The 24,698-nt window shown below is 53.7% G+C and overlaps 1 protein-coding gene across 1 annotated transcript in view; it reads right to left on the bottom strand.

The window, feature by feature from the left end:
• The window catches only part of HEG1 (heart development protein with EGF like domains 1), an 86,313-nt gene extending 62,075 nt beyond the window's left edge, over positions 1 to 24,238 (bottom strand). Inside the window, exon 1 of the mRNA XM_072811666.1 lies at positions 24,076 to 24,238. Within this exon, the coding sequence (XP_072667767.1) occupies positions 24,076 to 24,238 (163 nt within the window). The remainder of the gene's footprint in view (positions 1 to 24,075) is intronic.
• Between the last annotated feature and the right edge of the window lie 460 nt (positions 24,239 to 24,698).

Genomic DNA, 24,698 nt, shown 5'->3' with positions numbered 1-24,698 from the left:
TTGGTATTACACCTGTACAATCCAGAGTACTATGCTAGCTATACTTCAAGAGCAGAACAACCACATGTAGCTAGCTACTGGCTACAATACTGGTAACGCAGTTCTAGGTCAATGGTTCTCAGGTCCACCTCCACCAGCAGTGTGGCTCACTTATTGGGGTTGCCAGGTAGAGGGGAGGTGATTTTAAAATCCTCCATAAGAGATTCTGACAAACTTTCCTAAGGGAACCCCTTTCTCTCCAAATCCCTTGAGAATTGCAGATTTCATGCTTCCTAATCTGTTTCCTGTAAGTGATAATTAAGAGAAACTTCCTGAAGGGGGAGGGAAGTTGCCCGGCATCTGAGCTCCACTGGGGCCCAGCCCCAGACAGGCAAGGGCCACGTTCAGCTGGAAATGGGATATGGATGGGTGTTTTGAGGGGCAGCTACCAAGTCGGTGAGTTCAACTTGAGATTTCGGGGGTTACAGAGACCAGAGACCCACCCACACAGCATATTCCCATTGTTCTTCCTATTTGAACTGCAAGGCAAACCGGACACCAGAGAGAAGGGAAAAGAGTTTGAGGATGCTTTCTCTCTCCTTGGGCCACAAGGAGAGAAATTAGTCTTTAGGAAAAAAGTGATTGTGCGGAGGTGGAAAGGACTCAAACCCACACCCTGAAGCTGGTAGGCCATGAGATCTCACTCAGAATGTGGGACTTGCCTACTGCTGAGCCTCTAAGGTTCATATGGCTATGTCTTTGGGGAAGCAGCAGCATGCCCATCTTCAAGGAACTGGGAACGTCCTCAGTCAGCTCAAGGAATTCCACTACAGCCTTCAAAAGGCACAGAAGGGTCGCATAAAGACAAGACATGGCTAGCACTGAACCATGCGGTCTCCCTGGAGGTTTGGCCAAAGATGGAAGAAAGAAAAAAAAATGCACACCATAAACAAGACAAAAAGGCAGACCATAGTCTTGCCCTGTCCCAGATAACCCTGCCACTACACACTAAATACGCTAAATAAAGTAATTTTTAAAAAATCTTTCTAAAAGCATTGCTGAGTTGGCAAGGAAAGAACCAAGTCTTCTAAGACCAAACATGGACCAAGAGCTGGAATTTAGAGAAGTAAGCTAGTTCTAGAGCTGTAGTTGCCCTGGGGCACCTGCTCAATTTCTGTGACCTTGAACTTCTGTTCTGATGACCATGAGGACAGAGGGGATAGGAGACTCTTAAGGAAGGAGTCTGAGAGGAGACTCCTGTATCAAGTTGAGACCAGGGCTATACCATATCTATAAAGCACATAGGACAAAAAAAATCTGCCCTGCAGAATGGGACAGCAGGGAAAAGTGGCTTTTGATCTTGATTTTGGGTAAAGGAAAATAAATCTCACTCAAGAATTTGTAACCATAAAGGCAGCCCTCATATGGGTGTGCAGCATGAATTCACATACCAGTGTGGTCTAAACCTCAAACCACGGATATATTTTAAAATAGGTCCTGAACTTTGTAATACACTAAAACCACTAAATCATATACCTTAAAGGGTGAATTTTACGGTATGTAAATTACATCTCAAATACACACACACATACCCCGTTAATGGAAAGGAAAACTGGTTCTGATATATAATGCCTCCTACTTGGCAGAAATAAATATAAATGTTCTCTAAATGAATATACCTTCAATCTAATTTTATCATTTATTGATACAATTCCAAGGAATAAGAGATCACCATCAAAAGGCACAACATATATAAGGAAAAAGGGTATCAGTGGGCAAAAGTCAGAAATATAGATAAGCAAAGACTTCAAATACTGGAATTATCAGTCAAAGGATGTAAGTCCATAAAACTACATGAAAAGAAGTTAAGGAACTGAAAATTAGAAAAAGGGAGACTATAAGTAAAGACCAAAAGATATGAAAGAACCCTAAATGAAAATTCTAGAAATGAATAAATTATAGTAAATGAAATTAGGAAACTCAACAGATTAGATATGATTGAAAAAAGAAGTAATGATTACAAGACAGATGATGAGGGAATGCCCAGATGATATGAAAAGATAGAAAATATGAAAAAGAGATGAAGAGACAAAGAAGATAGAGTGAGAAAGTCCAAAATACCTATAACAACCAGGGGGGAGGGGTGCCCAGGTGGCTTAGTTGGTTAAGCCTCCGACTCTCAATCTCAGGGTTGTGAGTTCAGGTCCCTTATTGGGCTCCATGCTAGACATGGGGCCCACTTAAAAAGAAAAAAAATTGAGGGGGGAAAATGACAAATCATCTACAGAAGACAAGGAGACTAACAGCTGATTTCTCAACAGCAACAATGGAAGCCAAAAGACAGTGGATAAATATTTTCAGTGTGCAGAGAGGAAAAACAAGAATTATAAATGGAGTAAAACCATCTTTGAAAAATATTTTGAGACTATCTATCAAAATAGAAACATTTTTAGTCAAACTTCAGTTTATCAACCACCTCCACTAAAGGAAATTATGGAGAATTTATTTCAAGTAGAAGGAAAACAATGCCAGATGAAGGCCAGAAGGGGCAAGAAGATATAATGAGCAAAGAAAACGGTAAATATGTACATAAATCTAGGGCAACACTAAATTTATAAAATAATTTCTCATCTGTAGGATGAATAAAACAAGGTAGAACAAATCCTGGAGAACAATAGCACATAAGTCAGGAGGGGATAATAAGAACCATGTAATGTTGAAGGGTGACTTTCAATTGTGTCAAAATCCATTTTCACATTCCTCAAACTGACCCCAAAGAATAGAAAGAGGGTGTATCACTTCCAACTTGTAGAGCTTTGAATAATAGGAAATTTCCATTGAGAGAAACTAATAAATATTGTCTAAAACCAAAACAAAGACTCAGTAAATAGCAACATAAGCTTTGAGGTCTGGACATGATTACTAAAATAACCTGTTACAAGGGTTGAAAGTGGTTGATTCTGGGAAGCAGCAAATGATGATGGTAGGGGTGGTCAGGGTTTTTATAACAGCCTTATAAAACGTATCTGATCTTCAAGCTGTGTATGAATTTGATTAAAAGTAAACATTTAAATTTAAGGAAGTTATATAACAAACCGGGGTAAAGGTCTGCAGTGCATGGTAAAAGTTTAGCATTCTTAGTACATGAAGAAGTTTTTCAAATTCCTAAGATGTACGTCTTACAGACAAAGAACGTGAATACATGATTCACAAAAGAAAATGTGTAACTGGAGAGTGAATACACGAGAATATTGTTGGAAAGAAAGAAAATACAAATCCAAACTAGAAAAGACTTAAAAAATGTTTGTATATATTTATTTTTGCCTATCACACTGGCAAAGACTCAATAAATGATAAGACGCCGTGTCATTGCGGGCATAGAAGACAGGCACTTGCACACAACATTGGTAAGAATGCAACTGGCACATTCTCCCTGGTGAGACATTTAGCAAGTCACTGCAAAAGCCTTAAAAACAGGCATATATTTCTACCCAGGAATTCCATTTCTGGAAATTAATTGCAAGGAAATTATTAAGGATGTGCGTAAAGTTTCAGGCACAGGGAAGTTTACCACAGCACTGTTTATAATCATGAAAATTGGAAACAACCTGAATTTCTGCAATAGGAAGTTGGTTAACTTAATTATGAGACAACAAAATTTTAAAGGGATGATCAAAATCTATTACTGATACAGTTCTAGATATACGCACTACGCTCACCCTGTACTATTAAGTGAAAACACAAATTTAAAAATGGCATACACCATATGACCTTATGTTATCAAGAGTATATGTTTAAAAAAAATGCATCTCCTAAGAAAAAGAACAACAAATAACGCTGGTGTCTTGGTAAAAGGTCTCCAGGTCTGCAAGCCACCTTATAACAGGCTTTCTTTGGTGCCCAGACCCGCTCCCTAAGGCAGGTAAAGCCTGTAGGCTTGGCTCATGCAACTTGCTCAGAATACAGCCATTTCTGCAACAAGGATGTGAGTGGCACTGACTACCCAGCTGAAGGGCTGATGAGTTTACCTGCATCTGAACCACCCAGCCTCAGGGTTCCTAACCACTCAGCACCTGCGGTGGCCACAGCTGGTGGCCTGACCAAAGGGAGGTGGCGACGACCATCTCTCCGTCCAGCAGGTCACTGCTGGGCCCTGTTGACCTTAGCGACTTGTGGGCTTGCAATGCCACCTCCACCCTCCTCCCCAAATGAGGGCCCTGTTGACCTTTGGCGATGTGTGAGCTGCAGATGCCACAGCCACCTGGATGGAGGAGACATTCCTACCTTTAGTGACCCTCGTCATCGGAGGAGCTCTCCCTTTTTTCCCCAACGAACGTATGAGGCAACATGACAAAGTTGGTCACTTCACCCATACCTTGTGAATCTGTGCTCTCCGCATGAAGGTCCTGTGGTCTAACAGGAAAAGAGCCCGCTTCCTGCCCCCTGCTTGGATCTAGAAACCCAGTGCTTCACAGGAGAAGCACTGGCTGTGGTTAAAGTCAGGCTGTCTGTGCTAGACTTCCGGTTATACCATGTACATGCCCTGTGACCTCAGGCAAGACACATTCTTTCTCTGTGCCTTGGCTGCTTCCTCTGTTAATGGGGGCAGGGACAGCACCTGCCTCCCTGGACTGCGACAGGGTACACACACACGTGAGAGCTTCAAGAGTATCTGGTATGTAGTGAGTGCTACATCCATCACTGCCACTCAGGGGACCTAGGTCTATCAAGTTTGAACACACAGATTTGGAGATGACCTTGGCAGGGGCTGCTAACCGATCCCTTCTCAGTCTCCCAATCCTTCTCTGGGCAGCCTAGGAGGCAGCAAAGGTGAAAACCCTCCTGGAAGCTCGGAGTGGGCTGAATGGCTGCTGGGGCCGCGGGGGCCTCAGTCTGGCTTTGCTCTGTGATGCTCTCCTAGCGAGTGCAGGGAACACCCGGGCGGGGGGCACAGGGTTAGAGCCGGGCCCACCTCTGGCATGACAAGCCCTTGGTATCACTGGCCCATAGGGTTCTAGAACAGGATCCTGCTGCCCCTGGGTAACTCTGGAGGTCCCTCCACTTCTCTTATCGCCTGTGAACTCTTCTTCAGAAAGGGATGAACAAACCCTGCAGCATGCTGGGCCACCTGCTTTGCCACACGAGGTCTCTTTTGATCGTGGACGTACAAGTGCTTCATGTAATTCCACGCTGTAGTTTGGGGAGATCAATGGGTCAAATGCTAAAATATTTACTGAGGTCCAAGGATGAGTCCTTTGAGAAGCCCTGAGTTGTTGAGGGCTACTGTGATTGAATTTTGTGTAAACCCTGAGCGGGAGAGACATTCAGAGCAAAGGGGACAAGGCTCAGCAGGGACCTGCCCCATGTGGGGTTACCTACCACAACCAGGATCCTGCTCTGATGCTTAGTGGATTAGAGAAATGGAAAGAAGGGAGGCCTCAGGCTTGGAGTTTGGGCCAGAGGGGGAGTGAGGAGAAGGGACCGTGCCCTGCCAGGCACTCAGGGGCAGCCTCTGAGGTGGGAGGGGGCACCCTGCAGCTCAGCGCCGGCTGGCCCTCTCATCTCACTCCTCCTTGTCCCCAGATGGTCAGAGGCGATGGCTCACACCCCACCCACGTGCCACAGCAACCGAGCCACGCCAACCAGCCTCATAGTGGAGTTTAGAGGTCCCAACCTCCCGGGTATCTTCAGAGCTGGACGTACCACCCTTCCCCCTGCACTCAGCCCCCCGTGTCAGGCCATCTCGTTCCCTTGTACTATGAACGGCTATTAAATGAACGAGACACTTTCATTGCTTTGACTAGGGTTTTTTTTTCCCCCCAAGTTGACAACTTGCACTTCTGCGGTGCCTTAATGTTCCAAAACATCTGTTTGTGAACCAACATCAGGGATGCTAGCGGAGCCCAGGAGTAGGATTTCCTAATTAGCAGCTGCTACAGAGTCAACTTCTCACCACCCACTCCGTGATTTGGGGGTTTTCGACTTGCATGGTTTCTGAGGCGGAGTGGGTGTGTACAGGCGGAGGCTGTGTCATCCAAAGAGGCCATTTCCTCCCAGAGGGCCCAGCCCGCCCCCACACAGCCCCACGGCTGCTCCTGCAGGCCCCTGCAGGCCCCGATCGCAGAGTGAAAGCAGCTTCCCCTTATTTTCATTTCCCTTCGTTGTGATTCAGATTTCACAAACATCTATTCAGTGCTTACCACGTGCTAAGTGTTTTCACAGGCATTTATCTCATTTAATGAGAATGACAGCTGGTCAAGTGGGTACCACTGCGCCCGGGAACGCTGAGAGGCAGAAAGATAAAGCGGCTGTTCGAGGTCACGCACTGGACGGCAGGCACAGGCTGGACCCAGCTTCTTCCGTGACACAGGGCTGTAAGGCACTGGTCGCTGAGCAGTGTCCCCCTGGTCTTCAAATTCCTGCCTCGAGCCCATCTGCAGGGACTTGCTCCTCCCTATGAGGAGCGACGGAGTGTGGGTCACACGGGCTTCTTGGTTTGGGGACAGCTGCACTCACCAGCAGAAACACTGAGCAAAAGGACCCCGGGGTCAGCTTCTCAGAGATCATTTCACGGCTAATGTGAAGAATGATGATAAAGAAAGAGTGGAGACAGGATGGAGAATGAGTCTGAGGGACAAGAAAAGCCTGTTTTCAAAATATGAAGCTGGGCGGGGGGACGCTGTAACTTCCAAGTGGAAATATCTCACAGGCATTTAAAAATTTGGGACTAGCAATGAGGAGGGAGGATGAGCAGATGGGGTAGGAAGGGAAAGTGAGGCCAAGGACTCCCTTAGGGGGATCTTGAATCAGAGGGAGAAGAGGGGTCAGTGAAGGAGGCACAGAGGCCCAGAGAAGGATAGGATGGGTTAGGGGTAGAGCCAGGAAGGTGAGGAGTGCTGGGGCACAGCGGAGAGGCACGACTCGGCCTGCACAAAGACAAGGGATCAAAGTCCCCAGGACTGGGGCAGCCTGGGTGGCTCAGCGGTTTAGCGCCGCCTTCAGCCCAGGGCCTGATCCTGGGGTCCCGGGATCGAGTCCCACATCGGGCTCCCTGCATGGAGCCTGCTTCTCCTTCTGCCTGTGTCTCTGCTTCTCTCTCTGTCTCTCTCATGAATAAATAAATAAAATCTTAAAAAAAAAAAAAGTCCCCAGGACTTTCCGGAGTGTCGCCTGGCAGACAGAGGAGGAGGCTCAGATTGCTAGGGGTTAAGGCTCATGAGGGAAAGCTCTGAAACAGTAAGACACTGACCCCCCAGTTGCAAATTTCCTGTTTTTGGCTCCCCCATGGAGCTTTCCTGGGATCCCTCAGCTTGGGGAACACTCGGGAGAGCTGGGGGCCTCCTAGCCACACGGCTGGATGGGACAGCATGGGTTCTTAGCCCAGTGACCGTGTCCTTCTTCATGACTTGAAAAGAGACTCCATGGACTCAACTGCTTACACAGGAATTGAACTGAAATTAAAAGCTCCCTTTTTAACTCTCCTTTTGGTATCGCAGAAGTCTGTAAACCACGAAAGGAGCGGGACGCTGTCCACCGGGGAGAATGGAATTTTGCCCCTATTCTCAGAGATCGAATTAAGAAATCCCGCGTGTCTACCATCCGCGAAGCACTGCTTTTACAGGATGATTTCAGGGGGATAAAGGATCCCATTAGATCCGGACGTTCTGAGTGGCAGGCAAGGTAGGAATTGTTCCCTCGCTGTAGGAAGAGAAAGCTCAGCCTCAGGACTGAGGTCACCTGCCCAGAAAACCCAGAACTAAGTGGCAGGGTGTAGACCAGAGCCCAGCGCGTTCTTTCTGGGGTCCCTGCTAGTCAACCACACCCAAATGAAGCCGATGAGGACGGAGAAGAGGGAAGCTCAGCCAACCCTTCCCAAAGGAATTTATGGCATGCAGCCTGCCTCACTAGCTAGCATCCACAGTGCTTTGCATCATCCATTCTGGCTAAAGTTGGGAAATCGCCTGGGTTGACTCTGGTGCTCCATCCCTCTCCAAAAGTGACCCCAGCCCTTTGGGATCATAGCAGCCAACTAGTCTGACCTCAGATGACAGCAACAGTTCCAAGTCCACACTACAGCCAGAAATGAGTGGCATTTGTAAATTCAAAAAAAAAAAAAAAAAAGAGTTTCCTTTCATACTCACGAGGACAGCCACTATCAAGGAAAAGAAAGAAAAAGGGAAGTGAGTGCTGGTGAGAACTTCGAGAAATCAGAACCTCCGGACATTGCTGGTGAATAGAAAATGGTACAGCCACCGCAGAAAACACTTTGGCCATTCCTTAGAAACTTAAACGTAGGATTACCGTATCATCCAGCAATTCCACTGCAAGGCACACGCACAAAAGAACTGAAAGAAAGGGATCAAACCGGTGTTTGGACACCCATGATCACAGCAGCATCACTCACAATAGCCAAAAGGTGGAAGCGACCCACGCGTCCGATGATGGAGGAAGGGACAAGCAACATGTGCTACCTGCCTACCTACAACGGGATGCTACTCGGCCTTAAAAGGGCGGTTAATTCTGATACCTGCTGCATAAGTGAACCCTGAAGACCTCATGGTAGGTTAGACGAGCCAGTCGCAGGAGAACAATTATTATATGATTCCACTTACACGAAGTACTTGTAGCGGGTAGAGTCATGGGGACGGAAAGTGGGATAGAGGTGAGCAGGGGCTGCGGAGAGGGAGGACTGGGGAGCCATGGCTTGAGTTCCTACTTGGGATAATAAAACAGTTTTGGAGATGGGTTAGTGGTGGTGGTAGTACAAACTTGCGAATGTCCTCAATGCCAATAACTAGTACACGTCAATATGGTTCAAATGGTAACTTCTACGTTATCCCAATAAGCAAATATACACTTAGGGACACCTGGGTGGCTCAGGGGTTGAGCATCTGCCTTCGGCCCAGGGCGTGATCCCGGGGTCCCTGCAAGGAGCCTGCTCCTCCCTCTACCTGTGTCTCTGCTTCTCTCTGTGTGTTTCTCATGAATAAATAAATAAAATATTTTTTTTTAAAAAAGAAAATACGTATTTACTGAGCATCAAGCACATAGAGGACACTGTGGAATCTGCCTCAAGCAGCCTATTGCTTCCAAGAGAGCTGAGTGGTGGGAATAAATCACGGAGATGCTGGTGCCAACGGCCCTGGGGTGCGTGCGAGAGGCGGCCCACCCGGGCAGAGAAGGTAGCCAGCGAGTTTGGAAGAAGGTACAGGGCTGGGAGCAGAATCCCATCGTCCCCTCCACTGCTATACTCTCCCCAGATCCCTGCCTTCACCCCCAGGAATCTGACAAATGAGGGGGATTTCCTGCCGGATGGCTGGCAGGTGGGATATTTGGGGGCAGGCAGGAACCTGGGGGCATGGAGGGAAGGTGGCTGCGGCCTCACCAGAGGGCAGCCGCCCACTCGGCTCAGCTGCTCTGGGCTGTGTTTTGAAACACTGCTGCGGATGTAATGATTCTGGGTGGAGGACGTTTAGGAGCCAAATGAGTTTGTGCGAACAAAAGGCAGCCCTCAATCAGGGACTGTCCAGGGCTCTCGGGGAGTTTCATTTCCTTCCTTGTTCTTGCCCTGAAAGGAGCAGCCCTAAGAAAAACTATTCACATCAAGAAGTGTTTCGACTTGAGACCCGATGATCTGATTTGCAAGAACAGATCCCCGAGGAACAGCCTCCAGTAATGAAAAGTATACAACTTGCGAGGCCCGTTAGCCTCCCCTCCCTGTGAGAGTCGGCTTTTGTCTAGCTGAGCATCCTCTGGGGAGAAAGGCAGGCTTGAGGGGCTGAGCCACGACCCAGGGCGGAGCTGGCCTGGAGGCCCTGAGTTTGGGGTCAGGCTTCCAGAAAGAGAATTGCCTCTGAGATGGCCTGGGCGTGCTCAGGAGGGAAGCAGCCTAACCCAGGCAGGAGAGGAAGACAAGGACTCTGATGTGACCTCCTGCTCCTTGCTTTAAAAATAATTCTATAGGCTTAAAAAAAAAAAAAAAAAAAAGGCTTTGAGAAAAAGCCCCAAGGTCAGGTCAGAAGATTCCCATTCAATTAAATAAGTAAACAAAAAGGCTCTGTGCGGGGCGGGGGTGGGGGTGGGGGTGGGGGGTGGCCCTCTATCTGGTGTCTCGGTTTTTCATTGCCCCTCCTCGTCCTTGGAAAAATAAACACTCAGCAGAGGGGCTGAGGAGGAGGGGGCCCGTGGTGCGTGGAGGTGAGGATGCGGTGGACAGGGAAGCGGGCCGTCTCCTGTCTCCCGTGTTGTCACCCTAGCATTCGCTCACACCCAGAGAGGAAGCCCGGTGGCCCGGCTCCACCAAAGGAGGCCTGCCAGCTTGGCCAAACAATAAAAAGGCAAGGAAAAACATCCTGGTTCTGCGGAGGAAGGGGGAGGCGGGAGGGGGGGTTAGCACAAAATGAGACGCGGCCCTGGGCCTTAGCGCTCACTGTGCGTGGCCACCTGACTTTTTGCTAGATTCTTGCCGTTAATTTGTTCTGCAGCCCCGTGTGGAGGGGCCCAGGGCTCTGAGGAAATCCCAGAAGCAGCATTTGGGAAAGTCTACGGTGTGGGATAAGGCTGCAGCGCAGAAGGGTCTGCTGAGCCAGGAAGGGGAAGGGAGCAGGACGGGCCTGGCCCATGGGGGGCCCTCCGGGGTCCCGAAATAAAACCCACTTAAAGACATCAATTCCAGGGATCCCTGGGTGGCGCAGCGGTTTGGCGCCTGCCTTTGGCCCAGGGCGCGATCCTGGAGACCCGGGATCGAATCCCACATCGGGCTCCCGGTGCATGGAGCCTGCTTCTCCCTCTGCCTGTGTCTCTGCCTCTCTCTCTCTCTCTCTCTGTGACTATCATAAATAAATAAAAATTAAAAAAAAAAAAAAGACATCAATTCCAGGTTTACCAACAGGCGTTTACAGTTCAGATCGGGGAAACCTGACACTCAATGCAAAATATCACCAATATTTTAAAAACTCAGTTGTATGCCACAGCTAGTTAAGAAAAAGAGATAAAATAGATGGAGAAGAAAGGAAGAGGGCTGGAAAGAGAAATAACACAAAGGGGAAAGGAGTTACTTACAGAGAGACGGAGAGAGATTAAAACTAAGGGGAGGGGATCCCTAGGTGGCTCAGCGGTTTAGCACCTGGGTGCGATCCTGGAGACCCAGGATCGAGTCCCGGGTTGGGCTCCCTGCGTGGAGCCTGCTTCTCCCTCTGCCTGTGTCTCTGCCCCCGTCTCTCTCTGTCTCTCATGAATAAATGAATAAAATCTTTAAAAATAAATAAATGATAAAGAAATAAAACTAGGGGGAAATAATAACCAAAGTAGGGTCATTACAAGCATGACGACAACAGCAGCCCCCGCTGGGCACCCTGCTGGGCATTTCACGTGGACTGTCCCAGTTGATCCCACCATAACCCCAGCAGGTAGGCAGGTGCCAGTAGGACTCCGGTCCCGTTGATAAGGAAACTGGGGGGCGGGGGTAGGGAGGCCGTGTGGCTGGCCCGAGGCTGCGCAGCCAGTGATACACTGGGACCCCGGCCCAGGGCGGCCTGACTCCAACAGGCCAACCCAAAAAGTCTAACGAAACACACCAAAACAAAAAACCCAGAAATAAAAAAAGGACGAAGGATACGAAAGGGAAGGCCACGAAGAATACAGAGAGCTACAGAGAGATGATGGCCTGACAAACGTGTGCGTGCTTGGCCGGCGGCCGGAAGCATCCTAGGGGTACGTGGAGAGAAGACAGGTAACTGCGGGCTCCTCCCCGGTGAGAAAACGGGTGACGAAGCCGTGCAGCCTCCCTCCCCGCCTCTGCGTTGCGGGCCTCCCTACCTAAATGCCCTTCTTTTCACTTGGGCACAATCCGACTCATTTCTCAGAGAACGCCGCTTCCAAGAGGCCTTCCCCTGACGGCCGCTCTAGCCCGTGACGTGAGAACTTACTCGATCACGGTTCCAGGTCTCTGAGGACAGACTGTGGCTCCTGGGAGGCGCTCGGGAAAAGCTCACTAAGCAGAGTGAGGGGTGCCGGGCCTGGGAAGAACATCCCACTGGGCGGGAGGGAGGGGGGATGAAAGCGCTAGTCACCCCGACAGGAGGCCGCTGGCAGGACAGGGATGGGGAATGCACGCAGGCCAGTGAGATTTCCTAGAATGTTCTCCCTCCCCTACTTTCTACTCATCCTCCTGCGTCCTCTTGCTCCAGGTGCAGGATGCAGGTGGATGCATTTCACCTGCATCCTCCTGCCTCCACCTGCCTCACCTGGAGTAACACCAGGCCCGATGCCTCCCCGCCGTCCCAGCACACGCACGCTCACACAGCCGGTCCACGGGGACGGATTTTCATTTCACCCCTAGGGAGGCACGTGAGCTGGGCAAACTGGCAGCCTAGTCCCCATGTGCAGACGGGAAAACAGGCTCAGAGGTGGGTGCCCTGCCCGGCTCACAGTTGGCTCATTGTTTTCTGACTCCAATCACACGCCGTGTCTACGTTTTCATGGTCATAATTACATTTGCTCCTCCTTGAAAGCCTTGGCAAGGAAGCGGGATAGATATCATTGGCCCCACTTCCAGCACAGGGAAAGTAAGAGCAGGGACATTCGGCAGCTGCCCCAAGCCACGTAGCTAGGAAGGGAAGGGGTTAAGACCCTCAGGGCTCCTGAGCTGCCCCTGGCATCTCTGGGCCCTAACTCTGCCCCTGGCTATACGCAGCAGCACTCTCACCACAAGGCACGGCTATCCTATAAATAATTCCTAAGCAACCACGGGAATCCACCTAACCATGAACATGGTCCTCTTCAAAGAGACCTCATTAAGGCCACACTTAGGCCAACAATGCTGTCACTCCTCAAGCTGTTTCCTAAAATCCTCTAATCTTTAACAGAGCCTGCGGAATATTCTTGAGTTTCCTGAATAATGACCATGTGCTCATCCCTTGGTAATGGATTTGGATTATTCTGGAAACAGACAAAAATTTGAAGCCCAGTCTAGTGATGGAGGCCAGAGGCTGAGATAGCGGACTCCATTTCGGATCCTGGGTGAGGTTTAAGTGCAAAGAACACACCAGAGTGAGTCGTTTGGGACCCAGGCACTGGCACTATACAGGGGCTCCCAACTCCTTCAAATGCTTTTTGAGGAGTGTGCCAATGACCTCTGGCCTGAAGGAGGATACCCTTTGGCCACAGAGGTCCTACCGTGATTTTAAAGGCCTATTATTTTGCAGTCACACCTCACAGATTGTTTCTATTGAATCCTTATGCTTCCTGAGCACTAATCGGTCTTCTCAGATGATTATAGGTGAGGGCTGTCTAGGTGGCACTTAGTTCTTCGGACTTCAAGTCTTCAAACCTTGTTCTTTCCTCCCTGCATCTGAAGCTAAGGATGGAGAGAAAGTTCTAGGCGTACCAAGAAGTGAGGTTGGCAGGGCCCGGGGTGGGAAAAGGGCGGTCAAGTAAAAAATGTCCTTGGAAGGTGGACTTGAGTCCTTTGCATTCAGGACTTGTCCCCCATCCAATGAACCTGGAGGTGAATGAAGGGGGGATTGTCATCAATACAAAGGTCCGTATTTTACAGAGGACACATGACACTTGCATTTCCTAAATGGGGCCACTAATAGGCTCGCTGACACAGGAGATACTGAAAGCGCAGGGAGGCTGAGTACCTTCCCAAGGACCCACAGGCTGCAAGCGGTTCTGGTGAAGTGTGAACTGAGGCGCCTGACCCCCCCAAGCCAGGACCTCCCCAGGTGTGACCGCAAAGCCAGAGGGGCTCTTATCCACACCCTGGCGACAGATGATCCCATGAAAAGTCTCACTCGGCACAAACAAAAGTCCGGGTGGCCCCGGAGGCTACAGGAGGGACACTCACGCCCACACCGAAGCTGTTTCCACCTCCCCCACCACTAAGGGAAGGAACAACGGAGAGGTTTTCGACACCAACCTAACTCATGAGAATCGCTGGTCATGACCTTGCACAGAGAACAGCATCCTACCCGATTCCAACCAGGCGTCTCTCTCCTGCGTTCCCGCTATTTCATCCTCCAACGGGGGTGGCTTCAGTGCATGGGGACCAGGATGGCCCAGGGTCAGCCAGTAAGCTTGACCTCGGCCTCCCCCTCTTCTCGTCACCTGTATTCCTCCTTGGTCTTCATCTCCCGACTTAGCTAAGACGTTGAGCAGAAAGCTGTCAAACATGTCACATCCGCCCCCTTGCTTGCAGTAGGCCAGTCCCTTTCCAGCAGAGACACGGGGGCTGCCGTCACTCAGGTGAGATCCGAGCCACCCCCCGAGGCCCCCGCGACCACGGGAACTGAGCACGCAAAGCCCGCCGGCCACACCACCGCACACATTGCTGCGTGACCGGGAAGCCAGGGGGGTACCATCCTGCAGCTCGAGCACCCCGGAGCCGAAGTACAAAGCCCAAGAAATGCGTCTACTTTTAACAGCATCTGTGGACTTAGAGACGGGCTTTTGAGCTTCTTAAGCGATCTTATGACAGGAGCCCTAGGTCACATGGTGGTGCAGGTGCTGCTGCAGGACCACCTGGGCAGTGAGTGGCCACCTGCTGGACACATGCTCCCTGGGCCAGGGGCGAAGACGGATGTAACCCGTGCCTCCTCTCCAGGAGCGAGAGGTCCAGCAGGCTCCCGGGTGTACTGTGGGGCCCTTTCCCCGTCCCTCACAGGCTCCACAGCTCCTGGACCCTGAGCTAAGAAGCCGGGTGTTGAGTCTCCTCACCCTTCAGGCCAGCATCAGGGGAGTCAGGAGGTGCTGATGGGATAAACCCGACACCCTTAGAAATAAAGCATTTAGCCTGGGGTAGACCAACCCCTTCTTTCATAAGGAAAGAAACAGAAGTGATATGCCCCAAGTTACCGTGTGTCTAAGACGCAGAGCCAAAACTTGTCCCTGAACCTTCCAGAGCCTCCACCTCTGGCCACCCCACATTGCTGGAGCACCATCTTCACACCCAACTGTAGCTCTGTCACTATCCTGGTTGTGAAATTGCTTTACTGGTTGCCAGAACCTTTCCGGGAATAACCAAGTCTGTGAAATGCAGCCAGTCACATCACTCGGTTGGCAGCGTCTGGGTTTGTCAGATATCTCCCAATCTAAGGTGACCTCTAATCTTGCATCATGTCCTAAACACAGAGACCAAAAGTTTCTGAGCACAAAGTAAAACTTGCTGACCGTGGCTAGAAATCAACCAGGGTAGACGAAGCAAAAGACTGAGAGGCCCTTTTCCAATTTACTTTGGAAGTCTATCTTTTAATGAATAAAAAAAGCTTCCCCCCCCCCCCTTGAAAGAGAGAGAAAGAAAGGCGGGAAAGGCACAGGGAGAGAGTGAATCCTAGGCAGGCTCCACGCCTGGCACAGCGTGCGGGGCTCGATCTCACGACCCGGAGATCATGACCTGAGCCAAAGTCAAGAGTCGGGGGGTTTAATTGACTAAGCCACCCAGATGCCCCAAGAAAGCTTTATAAAGGTCCCTTCAAACCCAAAGAGTCTAGGATTCTAGAGAATTATCAAAATGTTCTTACAGACCCAAAATGGAAATCTAATTTTGCCCATTACGCCACCATTTAAAAGATCAATTAATCATTGCCAAGGAAATGGCTCTCGTTTAGAGAGATACAAGGTCCCTGTGGCATTCTCTTGCCCCATCCCAAATTTTGCATTCCAGTTCTTTCTAAAATGCTTGTGTTCCCTTCTGTCTGCCTGCTTTGCCCACAGCATTTGGCTAGACGGCCTCCCTGCCCAGACGTAGCCACCCTGACACAACTGGTGGGCAGCTGGCCGCCTGGTCTGCAGGAACCCACCTCAGCGGCAGCTCCCATCATGTTCCTGCTCATCAGACACCACCCAAAACATCCTCTCTTCAACTTGACTCAGACCAGAGGATGAGGTGGAGTCCCAGAAGCTTCCAGAAATGTGGTTAGTAGAGAGATGCTGTGATAGGCCACACCCAACACACACACACATACACACGCATGTCCTATCAGAGGAGGTCTAGATGAAAAAGAGGCAGGAGGGACTGTGTTTTAACCAAGATGCCTGGTAACACACAGGAGGTGGAGAGATCCACACAATCCCACGAGGCTGCTGAGATAATTTGGTACCATTTGGTGGTATTGTCAGGAATCTCAAAATTTTCCATATCCAGGAATTAACGCTAAAAGCAAATAATCGGAGACAAGTAAAAAAACTGATGCACACGGGCTCCCTGCATAGAGCCTGCTTCTCCCTCTGCCTGTGTCTCTGCCTGTCTCTCTCTCTCTGTGACTATCATAAATAAATAAAAATTAAAAAAAAAAAATCTTTAAAAGGCAGACACGATGATGCAGCTTGGAAATACACCTCGATGCTCGCACTTTGTCCTGAGCCCAAGTCAAAAGTGTCCCCTCGTGGCCTCACTGTTGACGGGACAGCAAGGCAGGCTTCCAGCGGGAGCAAATGTCGGGGAGGAGGGGCTCCCTCCGCCTAACAGGGAGGTGCACTCCTGGCCTCCGACAGCTCCCGTGCCAACCGGGGAAGCAGGCAGGCAAGCAGAAGACCCAGGCCGGAGCCGTCCTTCTAAACCCCGACCCCCCGGACTGGCCCTCTGTCCCCTCCCGCGGCCGGAGGGGGCCACCCAGTCCTCCGTCCGTCGCACAGAGAGGTACAGTATGACGAAGGTATCGCCCGTCCCGTGCTTGATGGTCCCAGGACACGAGGGCCGGGCGGTCAGAGAAGCATTACCGCAGGCCGGCCTTCCTCTTTCTACCTCCACCTTCGGTCTTTGGACCTACTTTCGTGAGCGCTCGCCATGTGTCAGGCACCGAGCCAGCCCGGCCTGCCCCCCTCACCTCCTGCCTCGTCTTCCCAATCCGCTCTCCGCCTCACCCCGCATGGGGCACGGGGAACATCTGACCTCCCTACCGTGCTGCTGGCCCCACGCGATGCAGCCACGGCGCCCTTCCTTCTTCCCAATCTCAAGAGGGGCGAGCTTGCTGGGACCTGAGGGCCCCTGCACTGGCTCTTCCCTCTGCCCGGAGGGCTGGTTCCACCACGGGCAGGGGACACCGTGTGCCTCGTCTCCAGGACACAAAGGAGTGTGGCAGGTGCACACAACTGTCTGGTGTGGTTAGAAGGGGAGCAGAGAAGAAGGGGCCAGAGGGTCAGCCGGCCAGGTCCTACAGACCGGGTATTCCAGCAGGGAGTCTGGATTTGGGATTTGTTGTTGTTGTTGTTGTTAATTTTATTCTAAGTACAATGCAAAGCCCTTGGAGGGTTTTCAGCCTGAGAGTGGGGCGACCTGAATTACATTTAAGAAGATCGCTCTGGGCTCTGTGTACATGGATCAGAGGGAGAGCGTGAGCGGAGGCAAGGAGAGCCAAACAGAGCGGTGCAGACTCAGGGCAGCTTTGTGATCCTTCGAGAAACCGAAACAGCCGGGGTCGCCGTTCCCCCACCAAAACCAAGATGTGGAGGGCGAGGGAAGCAGATGCCTGTTGAGTGCTTCTCAGCTTCTCATTTAAGTAACAAGTGGATCACGTTGGCAACTCCCGATGGCAGAGTAGGGATGAGGATGAGCCAGCAGGTCCAGGCAGGTTCATGTTAACCTACGTGCGCCTTTACAGCCTGTCGCGTGTTACGCATAAACCAGGCACTACGTTCAAACCCGCGGCCTGGACACCGCCGGCCTCCAAACCACCCCGCTCCCCGCGGCAGCTTCAGGTCCGGCTTGCTCCTGGGCCGGCGCCGCGTCCTCTCTCACCAGCTACACTGGATGCTCGCCCCCAACCCGGCCAGGGCCCGCCTCCTCTTCCCAGTGGCTTCACCCATCCAGGCTGACTCTGGGCCTGGCTTCCGGGGGCCCCGCTCGGTTCCACGGCCACAAGGATACTTCTGCCGGGACGGGTTACAGGTTCTACAGTGAAAGCGGCCCCCCCTACCATTGTCCTCGTCATCCCCACAGCCAGGCAGTCACCAGGCTCCCCCACTTTCCTCTTTTAAATGGCCCTGCAGGGCCCCTGGGTGGCTCAGCAGTTGGGCATCTGCCTTCGGCCCAGGGTGTGATCCTGGAGTCCCAGGATTGAGTCCCACGTCGGGCTCCCTGCGCCCGCCGCATGGGGCCTGCTTCTCCCTCTGCCTGTGTCTCTGCCTCTCTCTGTGTGTCTCTCATGGATAAATAAGTAAAATCTTTAAAAAAATTAAAAGAAAAAAAGAAAGGCCCATGCGGTGCTCCCTTCCAACGTGCACTGCCCCCACTCTAGTCCATGCCTCGCTTTCAGTGGTTTCCCCCAACACAGGGAGGGATAACACGCCGGCCCTCTGAAACAAGTCCTGGGCTGTAGGGAGGGCGGACGCACGCGTGGTCCATCCAGGAGCCCCAGCGCCAAGCACAAAGGAACACTGACCGAGCAAACAATACTGCTTCTTCCTCGAGAGCTGTCAGAGGCTCCTCAGTGCAGATGAGACAAAAACAAACGCCTCAAGCAGGCCTTGAGAGCTCCCCATGATCCACCCAAATCCTCCTTTCCACTCTGGTCTACACTCCTATGATTCTGGACCCTAATGGGTCTTCCCACCGTCCTCTTCCCTCGACTTCCCAGCTCTTGACCACTTCCATTGGAAAAGCTGAGCTCTAGAGGGGCGCCCGGGTGGCTCAGCCGGTTAAGCGTCCAAATCTTGATTTTGGCTCAGGTCGTGATCTCAGGGTTGTGGGATCGAGCACCTAGTTGGGCTCCTTGCTCAGTCTGCTGGGGAATTTTCTCCTTCCCTCTCCCTCTGCCCCTCCCGAGTCCCCCTGCGACGCCGTTCCTCTCTCTCTCTCTCTTTAAAATAAATAAATAAATTTTTTTAAGAAGGAAAGAAGGAAGGAAGGGAGGGAGGGAGGAAAGAAAGAAAAAACGGAAGGAAGGAGTCAGTCTTGAGCTTTTCCGTATTTGGGATTTCGCTGATGCCAGCACCCTACCCCCTCTGTGAGATCCACATCCAGCCCACACCGTCCTCCTGCCTGGATCCTTGGCCTCCAGCAGCCTCTCCCCCTCCACACACCTCAGTCACCTCTCTCCCCATCATTCCTGGGGTCCGTACAACCTCCTCGTGCTGCTTGCTCCGCTCTGCATCCCTGGCACATCGTAACTGCTCTGGTCCCAGTGTTGGCGCTGGTGCTCCAAAGGGCCTCTGGTCTGCTGGGGGCACCACAACCTCGCTCTGCAGCACCCGCATCACCTGGCCGAGATCCTCACCCACAGAAAGGGCTCCGTCGGTGTTCTCTGGTTTACAGAGTAGCCCAACGGACACAGACTGCCACATCTGCCGTGCTCAACGAAAGAGGGAAAGGCCAGGATATAAACACCTTTGTTTCCAAAGCAAGCTGAACAGGGACGGGTCGAGGAGGGCATGCACGACATTAGAAAGTGACTTTCCAGCATCTGGGTCGGGGTGCCATTCGACCTCCACTCCGATGGAAAGCGTAGCCCCAACACCCACCTCCTAACACCAGCCCTGTTCCCAGCAGCGAGCCCGGCTCATTCCGCACGGGCGATCATCAACAGAGCTACCTCTGGCATCAGTAACGTCCGCACTGGCATACAGACGGGGCATGATTCGCAATGCCTATATAAAATGCCACCCGGTGCATGCATGCAGACTAACGGTCTTGTCTGGAGCAATTTCCAAAAAGAAAACCAAATTTTTTTTGTTGTTGTTTGGAACCTCTATTCTGCAGCTTGTCCCCATCACCACTGCTATATCCTCATCCTGCCTCTCATCCCCGATCTCCCAAGAAAGGGCAAGCGCAAGGGCCCGAGGAAGGGGGGAAGCAGTGCTGCACTAGGGTCTTAGAGATCCAGAACCACCCTCACCCACTGGACCGCTGAGAACACTGGGGCTGCACCGTATTGTGGCAAGAACACATGAATCTGGTCCCGATCAATCTAAATGTTGGCGCCTCCACGTACAGTATGATCCAAGCTCACCAGGCTTCAGTTCCTACAGCTGTGAAAGAGCAGTGCTATCCCTCGCAGGATTTTTTTTTTTTTTTTTTTTTTTGAGAGTTAAATGGGAAAGCACCAACCAGACACATGGGTGCTCAAAGGCTGGAAGTCCAAACTGATGTCCTTCCCTGGGACTTCCTGCTCATACAGAAGCGGGGTGGGCAGAGGGAAGCCCCGGAAGAAGGCAGTTAAGTGGCTAACGAACCACCCTCCCATCTGTTCTCTGCTCACTTTGCGAGAATTCCCAAGACAGCAACGAGTCAACTCCAAGAACACTTGCTTCCAGCCAGCTTGGCAGGGCTGCTGGAAGTCACGGGGGACCCTTCCCCAGCCCCCCGCCCCAGGACTAGGTATTGCAACCACTGCCCAGCTGGGCCCCAAACATCTTTTGTCTCTCTTCTATCCCCACATGCTGTTCGGGTCTTGGGCAGAAAACACCAGTTCAGCATTTGCACCATCGAGGGAAGCAATTAAAGGGTTCTTGCAAGGTTAAAAGGATGTGGCTTTTAGACCCACACACCCAATGAGAATCCCTTTCCCCACACCCTTCCCTTCTATTTGGAGCAGCCTCCATCAAAGCAAGTGGGCTTCTCAGGCTTCTCAGTGCAGCCTCAGCCAGGAGAGAGGCAGCCACACACTCTTCCCGAGGGGGCTGCTTCCTGCCCAGCCTGGGTCTTTGCTGCACCCCCCCCCCCGCCCCCATGGGGTGCTTCCTCCAGAAGTTACAGCCCTTCAGGCGACAGCCATGTAGCAGCCCAGGAGGGGCTGGGCTCACAGCGCTTCCTTTGCTCTAGGGAGCTGCATTTTTGTAAGATTATTAGTCCTTGGGCTGGCTGCTCAGCTACTCGGCGTCATTTCCCCTTTGGGTGGGAAAGTTCTTTCCTTCTGCATTGATTTTCATTAAGACTTAAGCCTTTTTCTTCCCCTTTCATCTGCAGATCTCACAATTCAAGCACGGGCCACGGGGGCCAGGAACACGAAAACCAAGGCATAGCAACTTAAGCACTCAGAAGTGTGGCTCAGAAGAAGCCCTGAGTTGTTCAAACACACACGCCCACACCCACAAGCACACACACACCCAAGAAAAAGGAAATCCCTGGGACTTAGCATCTTCTCTACCTCCACAGGCTCGGACACCCGCAACGACCTTCGTCTGAACAGCCAGCAGGGTCACGGGTGGACACGCCAATGGGGGACTCGCAGCCCGATTCAGGCGAACGACTCACAGATGGAACAGGAGGATGGTTACTCCTGAACTCTGCCAAGACGCAAAGGGCTAGAACTGGCCCCAAGGAAGAAAAGGACATCTCTGGTCCCTGCTTTTCACACCGTGTATCCAGAAGCCCAAGCCCTGGGTGCCAGGCACCCGTGGGCCAACAGCAGAAGGGGCTGCAGGCAGTTCTCCCCAACAATCACATAAAGCACATTAGTTCTAAGGCTTGCGGCTCATTCCCGGCAGGAGCGAGCATGTCCCCAAACACAAAAACCTTACTGCAGAGCCTGGGTGGCCACCTGTCAGGGGGGCTGAGAGGGCCGCTACCCTCCTGGGGCACCGCGGCCCAGAGGGCCTCTGGAGGCTCCTTCAGGGCTGAGAATCGGCTGCCTCGGGAGAGAGCGGATTTTCCTTTGTGACACGTGGTGGCTGATCAAAAAGGGTCCAGAGAAAATCCTGGGAGTTTAAGGAAACTCAGACTCACAGAAATCACGTCCTGCTGGCTTTCTTGTTCATCATGGCCTGTTCCCCTCCAAGTGGCATCGAACCCCCGCCACGAAACAAGCACAGGTTGCACTTGGATCCTCAGCCACCGTAGTAGCTTCTAGCGGTTTTCAACAGGTGATCGGTTTCCTCTCTTAATCTCACCTTTCTGACATCCCACGTGAGATCCAGCCTTGCATCAGCTGAAGGGCAGGCATGACTTGGGTGGGTTTTGTGGGGGTGCCAGGAGACACCCGCTTAGGTGAGCGTTCCACTTCCCCTGCCTCCTGCCACCTGCGCTTGGGACTCCCACGTGCCTTCCTCCCAAGCCTCATGCACCTGAGATCTGCCTCAGTTCCCTCCACTGTCCCCCTCCCCGTAACGCCCAGCTTTCTGTGATCTACGGGGACACTCAGCCAGGGGACACTCAGCCGTGAGAAGGAAGGCGACGACTCATGTACGACTCACATGGCAGCCTTCTCCGGCCCGGGGCCCTGCAAGTCCCTGCAAGTCGGCACCCCGCCCCCCGCCCACCCACCCCCTGGCAGACGGGGCCCCGCAGCTGGGAATGCCTCACCGTCAGCACAGACACCTGCCTCCTTTCCTGGGGGTCTTCTCTGAAATGGCCTCGATCCCCTGCACGCACTTTCCATCTAGAAAACTCAACAAAGTACTACGCAGCGTCGCTACTGAGAAAGCCAGGGCACGCACGCCCTTTTACGGGGACTCCTTGCCGTGGTCCTTAGAACAACGTATGTGGCAGATCAGCTGAAGTCAGGGTCACAGTGGACAGGTGTGTCTCTGGCAGGTGTCGGCAAGCGCCTTTCTCCCCTCCCCTCCCTTCCCGTTCCTCAGTTTCTCCGCCTTGCGGCCCGTGGCTTAGGTGTTCGCCAGGACTTCTGCAGCGGTGAGAGTACCCCGAGCATGCAGCTGACTTTTTACTGGGGGTTTGACCACTTTTTAAAAACTTTTTTTCTTATTCCGTTAGGGCAAGCATCCCTGGGCTCCACGGAGGAAGCTAGTTCCTGTCCTGGAGAGCGCGGGTGACAGGAGACACTTCAACGAAGTGCCAGCGAAGAGGATAAAGTCTTCTCAACCCTCACCTAAGCTCTGAATCAGTACCTAGCGTTGCCAGCAAGCGGGCTTTGGCAGGAAAACCCTGAGAGAGCGAGAGAGCGAGAGAGCGAGCACATGCCTCGTGTCACTCACAGGAAGGCAGCGGCTGCCACCACCACGCTGCTGACTGTTCAAAGCACTTTTCATTTATTTTTACTTTCACTTTGTCATGCCGTCACCCGGAGCCTAGGACAGGCAGGGATCATCCCTTCCATTTCGCAGATGGAGAAACTGAGATCCAAAGAGGGGACACTCCTCCGGGGGGCACCGCGGTCCACCGGGGCCTGCGCCTTCCTCCCAGGTCTGCAGAAGCAGCCGCACAGCGAGGTCCCCAGGCCCGGGGAGGCCCGGAGGCCCGGGGGCAGGTCCCTCTGGGGCAGGACGGGCAGTGGCTGAGCAGCAGCCCCGGGGAGAGGAGAGGGATGGGGGGACAGGGACGGCCGGAGCCCTGCGCCCCCCGCGGCCTGCGCACCGCCCCCCAGCCCTCCCCGCGTCTCCGCTTCGCTTCTCGGGGCCAGCGGGGCGCCGCGTTCCCAACTACGTCCTTTGTCCTTCCCAACATCCTGAGGCCGGACCCCTTAGAAGCCAGCTGGGAATGTGTGAAAGTTAGGCTCTGCACCCGGAGAGGCCCTTTCTGTCTCCGAAGGAAAAGGGGGGGATGGGGGGTGGGATGGGGGTGGGATGGGGTGCGGATACGGGGTGTGGGGTTGGGGATGGGGGTGGGATGGGGGTGCGGATGGGGGGGTGCGGATAGGGGGGTGTGGGGGTGTGGATGGGGGTGGGGGGATGGGGGTGTGGATGGGGTGCGGACAGGGGGTGTGGGGTTGGGGATGGGGGTGGGATGGGGGTGCGGATGGGGGTGTGTGTGGGGGGGTGTGGGGGTGCGGTGTGGATGGGGTGGGGGTGTTGGGGTGCGGATAGGGGGTGGGGGGTGCGTTTGGGGGTGTGGATGGGGGTGCGGTTGGGGGGTGGGGAGGATGGGGGTGCGGATGGGGGGGCCTGGCGGGAAGATGTCAGCACCCCCGGAGGGGGGGAGGCTCGCCTTCGGGAGGTCTGCGGGGGGAGGCGGTTCCTTGCTTCCTTTCAAAGGGAGACCTGGGCGCAGAGGGGCGGGTTCACCCCGGGGTGGGGGCGGCAAGTTTCCAGCGCAGGGGTGCCGGGGGCGGTCGAGGGCAGGCGGGTCACACCCCCAGTCCCGCCGCCGGCGGAGGCGTCCAGGGGAGCCAGTGTCCGGCGCGCCCCCCCCCCCCCGGGTCCCGCGGGCCCCCCTTCCCCTCCCCCCTCCCCCCTCCCCCCTCCCGCGGGGCCGGGCTCACTCACCCGCGCTCCGGCCTCGGGGTCCCCGGCGGGCGGCGGCGGCGGCGGGCCGGGGGTGCGCGCGGCTGGGGTCGGGGTGCGCGCGGCGGGCGGGGGCGGGGGCGGGCGCGGGGGCCCCGGGCGCGGGCGGCAGGAGCAGCAGCAGCAGCAGCAGCGGCGAGGCCATGGTGGCGCCCGGCCCCGCTCACATGCCGGCCGCGGGCGCGGGGAGCGGGCGACTGAGGCCGGAGCGCAGTCCCCGCCTCAAAAGTTGTGGGGCGCCGCGGGGGGCGGGGCGGGGGCGGGGCGGGGCGGGGCGGGGCGGCTCCCGGCGGCTGCGTCACCCGCGGGCGGGGACTCCGGGCCCCGCGCCCCGCCCCCCGCCCCGGCCTCGCCCCCGGGACCCGGACCCGCGTCCGCCGCCGGAGCCCTGCTGCTGCCCGGCGCGGGGGGCAGGGGGTGCGCGGGGGCAGGGGGGTGGATGGGGGGCAGGGGGTGCGCGGGGGCAGGGGGTGCGCGGGGGCGGCGGGGGCGCTCTCTGCACCGCCCGGGCCGCCCGCCTCGCCCCGGACACACGCGGGACCTGCTCCCGGGCCCGCCCCGCCCCGCCGCCCCCCTGCCCCCCATCCACCCCCCTGCCCCCCCGC

Source organism: Canis lupus, chromosome 35, assembly GCF_048164855.1.
Source record: "Canis lupus baileyi chromosome 35, mCanLup2.hap1, whole genome shotgun sequence".
Classification (NCBI taxonomy): domain Eukaryota; kingdom Metazoa; phylum Chordata; class Mammalia; order Carnivora; family Canidae; genus Canis; species Canis lupus.
The sequence above is the reverse complement of the archived record's forward strand: the minus strand, read 5'-3'. Positions and strand labels throughout refer to the sequence as shown.